At 42.2% G+C, this 5078-nt stretch overlaps 1 protein-coding gene across 1 annotated transcript; it reads right to left on the reverse strand.

The window, feature by feature from the left end:
- Window positions 1-1776: 1776 nt before the first annotated feature.
- Window positions 1777-4461, reverse strand: NUDT15 (nudix hydrolase 15). Its single transcript, XM_056502119.1, has 3 exons — window positions 3925-4461; window positions 3631-3821; window positions 1777-3110 (listed from the first exon to the last, which is right to left on the reverse strand). Exons 1-3 carry the CDS (start codon window positions 4077-4079, stop codon window positions 2965-2967), a joined length of 492 nt encoding a protein of 163 aa, XP_056358094.1. The 5' UTR covers window positions 4080-4461; the 3' UTR covers window positions 1777-2964.
- Between the last annotated feature and the right edge of the window lie 617 nt (window positions 4462-5078).

A 5078-nucleotide genomic window follows, 5' to 3' on the forward strand; every position in this document is an offset into this window, starting at 1 on the left:
AGGGTTTTGTTTTCAGAGAAATGAGAAATTTGGTTTTACCTCAGCTGTTCCTTCTAGAAGTATTTTCAGAGTTATTAAACTGTCACCTCTTTCACAGTCTAAAGTTATTCATATATATACATGACCTTTACTCAATATTGTTTTCCTCTTGGATGTTTATCTCCAACGTCTTTCACTTTTAATTCACATTAATCCCAATACATGTGTCTTGTCTCAGTCATCCTAATTAACCTTACCTACCCCTCTTCTAGCTCACATTAGTTTTTGTCTTAAAACATGTGATCAGAATCATACACAATATTGCAAAGTGGTTTCTTAATGCTTTGTATAATGGAATTGGTATTTTTTTTCTAAATGCCTCTCTCTTAACACATCACACAGACACAGTTCACCAGTCTCTTTTATCTTCTAACTTAAAAGGACATTCTTGAAACAAAATACAAAAACATATAATTAATACTCATGGGTAGTGTAGTGTTACAGTCTACCCAAAACTCTTCTTTGGCTGTATCGTGTAATTCACCAAATGAAATATTGTGGAGGTGAGTGACTGTTTCTTGACATTAGAGGGAACTGAAGCAATGACCACGTCTTTTGCTGGGTTGTTAGTTACTCTATTAAAATATTTAAATGTGACCAATGTATTACATCTAAGGTATTACATCTAAGAAATAGCTAAGGCAACAGCTCTGCCTGCTTAGCATAAAATCAAACTCTGGGTATTAGATGCATCCTAATCAGTTTCCTTGCATCAGTGCTCCAACCTGTATACAGTTCAGGAGTATGTTTCTCAATGCTAGCTAACTCTAATGCCATTTTAGGTGAATTCTGTCAGTTACAATCAATTTAGTGAACCATGATACGGTAATTGAGTGTTCTGTTATTCAGTGGCTTAGATATGTACATAATACATTTCCCTATTTAGCAAAAGTACCAAAAATCAGAGTAAAGACTTAGTTGAACAGACTGAATCTTAGCAGCAAAAGTCAACTGAGAACCACATTTTCTGGAGGGGTGGGAAATGTGAATGTGTGATACATACAAAGAAAGTTATTTACGTTGGGGATTGCTGACAGCTGGTTGCAGTAATGCACTGTAGTCTTTTAGTTGGTCAATTTAGAAAGGATACAGAAATGCTGACATATGGAGATACTGTTTGTGTCCTCATTTCAGTGTCTGCTTGTGTATTTACAAGGGACAGAATGAATATAGCCATTAACAAAATATGCCAAGAAAGAATTTATTGCATGACAGAGCATTTTAGAGCGGTCCTGTTCTCTCATCAGAACCTAGATATTTTCTAAAATTTAAAATTGTACTAAATAATTTTTTTTTCTTCATTATTCTTTGTGACAGATGGACAGGACATCTGTCAGCCCTTCCTACAGCTTCTTTGTTGACAGCTGAACGGAATAATTTTCAGTGTACATAAGGATGCTTTCAGGAAGCAAATCTCCACTTTTGAATAGGATTATAAGCTTTTTACAAAGGTACTGTAGCAAAGGACTTTTTGGTGATATTTCCCATTTCAAGACTGCTGTGTAATATTGCTTCTTTCTTCACTTCAGAGAATGGGTGTCTGTCCTATGGGAAGTTGCACATAATTAATACTTCAAACACTAAGCAGGAGGATTGCCAGGGGCAGTAGCATCCTTATACCTCATCACTCTGTTTCTCAGCAAGAAGGCCATCTCCATTTAAAAGAATGTATGTACAAAGTAAGGAAGAGCTTTAAACCTTTCAAGCTGATGTAAGAACTGAGAAGTCAATTCATAATTTCAGGCAATTTAAATTTCTCAGTATTGTGCCTGGGTTTTATTCAAAAGAAATTAAAGATATCTTACAACAGTTTTGTACAATGAGTATATATAAAGGAAATAGACAAGATATATGCCATAAAAGAACCTTGAGAAAAAAAAAATGAGCCAAGTAGTGATTTCTTTAAAACTTATATCCTAAAATCAATTGCTGATATCTTAGTGACTACAGCTGGAAAAGAATCAAAATTGATTACAGACTCTAGAAAAATTAAAAATATGAACTCCTTGGTTTTGTATGTACTGTTGGGTGCTGTTATTTCATTCACTAACAATGCAGTTATTTAATCAGTCAAACTGAAAATGCACAATTTTACCAAATCTTAATAGCCAGCCATACAGAATTACATCCATCTGTGCTGTTTAATACTGACAACTCTTATTAGCCACAAAGTATGATTTTTGCCATGGAGCTACACCTATAAATGAGATTTGTTTCAGTAGAGTAGGCACTTCTCCATTCCAAGAGTTCAATACCAAATTGAGATCAAATGCAGAGATCTGACACACTTCTGCAATAAATTCAGTGTAACTGAGGCTCTAAACAGAACTTTGTTATGAAAGCAACTGGCCAGAAGGGTCAGAGAATTTTCATTCCCTGCAATAAATCATTACAATCTTTTCACATTTCTAATACTCTTTTGATTTTCAAGTGTATACTGCTGTTTGCAGGAAAAAAAGGCACTTTCTATTAAAGGTAGCTTTTGTTCATGACAGTAGCTTCATAACTGAAGCTAAGAGACAAGGCTAAGTTTTAAAATTGGTCCAATAATTACTGGAAAGTGGGTTTAAACAAGTAAGTTTTGTTGCAATTGCTTTTAAGTCAATAAGCTTCCCTGGCTAGTGCCAACTTCCGAATGGCTGTTCATCCATATAAAAATTAACTAGATAAAAAACACTGAGTTTTTTGCAAAAGCAGTTGTTAATTGTTGACTACTAGACCAAGAAATGGGTCTGGAATGAGAGACAAGTGTTGTGTGAAATATGGGAAAAGCACTGTTACGGTTGGCATGTGCTTCTTTGAGAAAAACAGTATTTTCACACGGGCAGGGTGAGCACTTTATATATTTTTTTCTTCTACGCCAAAAAAAGTGTGTCTGTCCTTTAGATTTATGTCTTTTATGTTTACATAACATACAATTACTTTTTACTCCAACTGGTGACTTCCCGTGTACCCCTTTAGATGATCCAGCTCTTCTGAAAAGGGATTGTAACCTTGCTCTCTTAAACAGCGTAAGGCCCAGAACAGTTGATCTGCTGGAGGAAATTCATCCCATTTGACCCATTCCCAGCCTGCAGAGGAAACAAAAAAAAAAAAAAAAGGAAGAAAAATCAGAGTATATAGGGTTAAGACAGGACCTAAGGAAACAGCATGAAGCTGTGGCAGGGGAGATTTAGGCTTCTCTTGGAAAAGGTGGTGGGGCACTGGAATAGGCTCTGTAGCTCAAGGAATGTTTGGACAGCCTTCTCAGACACAAGTGGGATTGCTGGGGTTGCCCCATGCAGGGTCAGGAATGGGATTTAATGATGCTTGGGGGCCCCTTCCAACTCAGGATATTCTTTGTGTCTGTGATACAATAATTCTTCCTCTGCGAGTCTAGATGGATCATATAGAAAATACCAATGCAAAGACAAGTTCTCTGTTGCACAGAGAGTCATTCTGCCTGAGTAGTTGTTTTGTTTCCCAGAGAAGCTGTGGATGCCCCATACCTGGGAGTGTTTAGGGCCAGGCTGGATGGAGCTGGGAGCCACCTGATGTAGTGGGAGGTGTCCCTGCCCGTGGCACGGGGCTCGGAACTAGGTGGTTACTGACCCTCGTTCTTGTCGGGCTCCTGGTTGCGCGGCTCGGCGCCCGGCTCGGCCTCGCCCTTCATGAGCACGGTGACATAGTGGTAGCGCTGGGACGCGCACACCGCGTTCACGGCCGACGCGAACCGCACGTGGCGCAGCCGCAGCGCCGCCTCCTCCAGCGTCTCCCGCGCCGCGCACTCCGCCAGGCTCTCCCTGCGGGCGGGCAAGGCAAGGGACGGGAGTGCAGGCCGCCTCAGGCAGGGCACGGTGCGGCAGGGCAAGGGCAGGGCGGGGAGGGAGGGCGCGGGGCTCCTACCCGAACTCCAGGTGGCCTCCGGGGAGCTGGTAGGTGCCGTTGCCCAGCGCGCCTTTCCGCTTGCCCAGCAGGACGCAGTTGGGGTGCGCGGCGCTGGTCACCACCACCCCCACGCCGACCCCGGGCCGCCGCGGCTGAGCCGCCTGCTCGCCCATGGCCGCGCCGGGCGCTCGGCGAGGCTGCGTCCCGGCCGCGGATCCGCCAATCAGGGCTTGGGATCCGCGTTTTGGCCGGGGCGAGCGGAGCGCGCGGGATGCGCCTGGTGCTGACGTCGCGGGGGAGGAAGGTGGCGAGTGCCAGGGCAGGCTGCAGACCGAGAGGTGCCCTGTCCTGCTCTTCGCCTCGGGTCCCTCGCCTCTGAGTGCGCAGCCACTGCTGAGCTCACCGGGACTATAAAAGGCGTTGTGCCAATGAGGGCAGCTGAAAACAAGATACGGCTCGGTTTTTGAACGTCAAGGAGCCAGTCGGTCCCTGACCGCAGATTTGTTTCAGAATTTACAAAGTGGCCCTTCTTCGGTTAGCCTTCCGTTTCTGGTCTGTGAAGAGTGACGCGGAAGTGTCACGATGGAATTATTTAAAAAGGAAACTGCAAGCTTAGCTGAGCAGAGGTTTGCAGGCAGAATAACAGTTCCTGGCTGATAAAGAAGAAATACAAGTTTCTGCTGGCAAATCTTCATTCTTACATTTTTATAAATTACAGAGATATGTAGAATACAAGATACAAGCTTTCATTTTCTTTATAAACAACTGTAAAGGTTGTCAGATTTTCCCCTTCTTTAGCCTCTTGATCACAAGAAAGAAGTTTTTTATTTGCAGACCTTTCAAATTGTTTTTTTTTTTGTTTGTTTTGGTTTTTTTTTGTTTGGTTGGTTGGTTGGGTTTTGTTGTTTTTTTTGTTTGGTTGGTTTTGGGTTTTTTTGTTGTTGTTTTTTTTTTCTTTGTAAGGTTTTAAAATATCTATGTACAGATGCTTTTATTTAAATATGAAGGTCACAGGGCCAAACTGGCTGAAGTTTATTCACATTTTCTGAGATCACTTTTCTGGGGTTTAACTGCCTGAAGTGGCTCATTACAGCATCAGATGGGTACCAGTGTTGGCATGAAGAGCATGTCAGGAGTGAATTGCTGGGTGTACTAGAAGCAAGCTTCCCCTT

This window comes from Oenanthe melanoleuca, chromosome 1 (genome assembly GCF_029582105.1).
Source record: "Oenanthe melanoleuca isolate GR-GAL-2019-014 chromosome 1, OMel1.0, whole genome shotgun sequence".
NCBI lineage: Eukaryota > Metazoa > Chordata > Aves > Passeriformes > Muscicapidae > Oenanthe > Oenanthe melanoleuca.

Excerpts from the sequence above, each read along its gene's own strand:
- NUDT15 (XM_056502119.1), bottom strand. The coding sequence starts at position 4,079 with ATGGGCGAGCAGGCGGCTCAGCCGCGGCGGCCCGGGGTCGGCGTGGGG. Across the intron at positions 3,822-3,924 it reads GGAGGCCACCTGGAGTTCGG|GGAGAGCCTGGCGGAGTGCG; the intron begins GTAGGAGCCCCG and ends GCCCGCCCGCAG. Across the intron at positions 3,111-3,630 it reads GGAGCCCGACAAGAACGAGG|GCTGGGAATGGGTCAAATGG; the intron begins GTCAGTAACCAC and ends TTTCCTCTGCAG.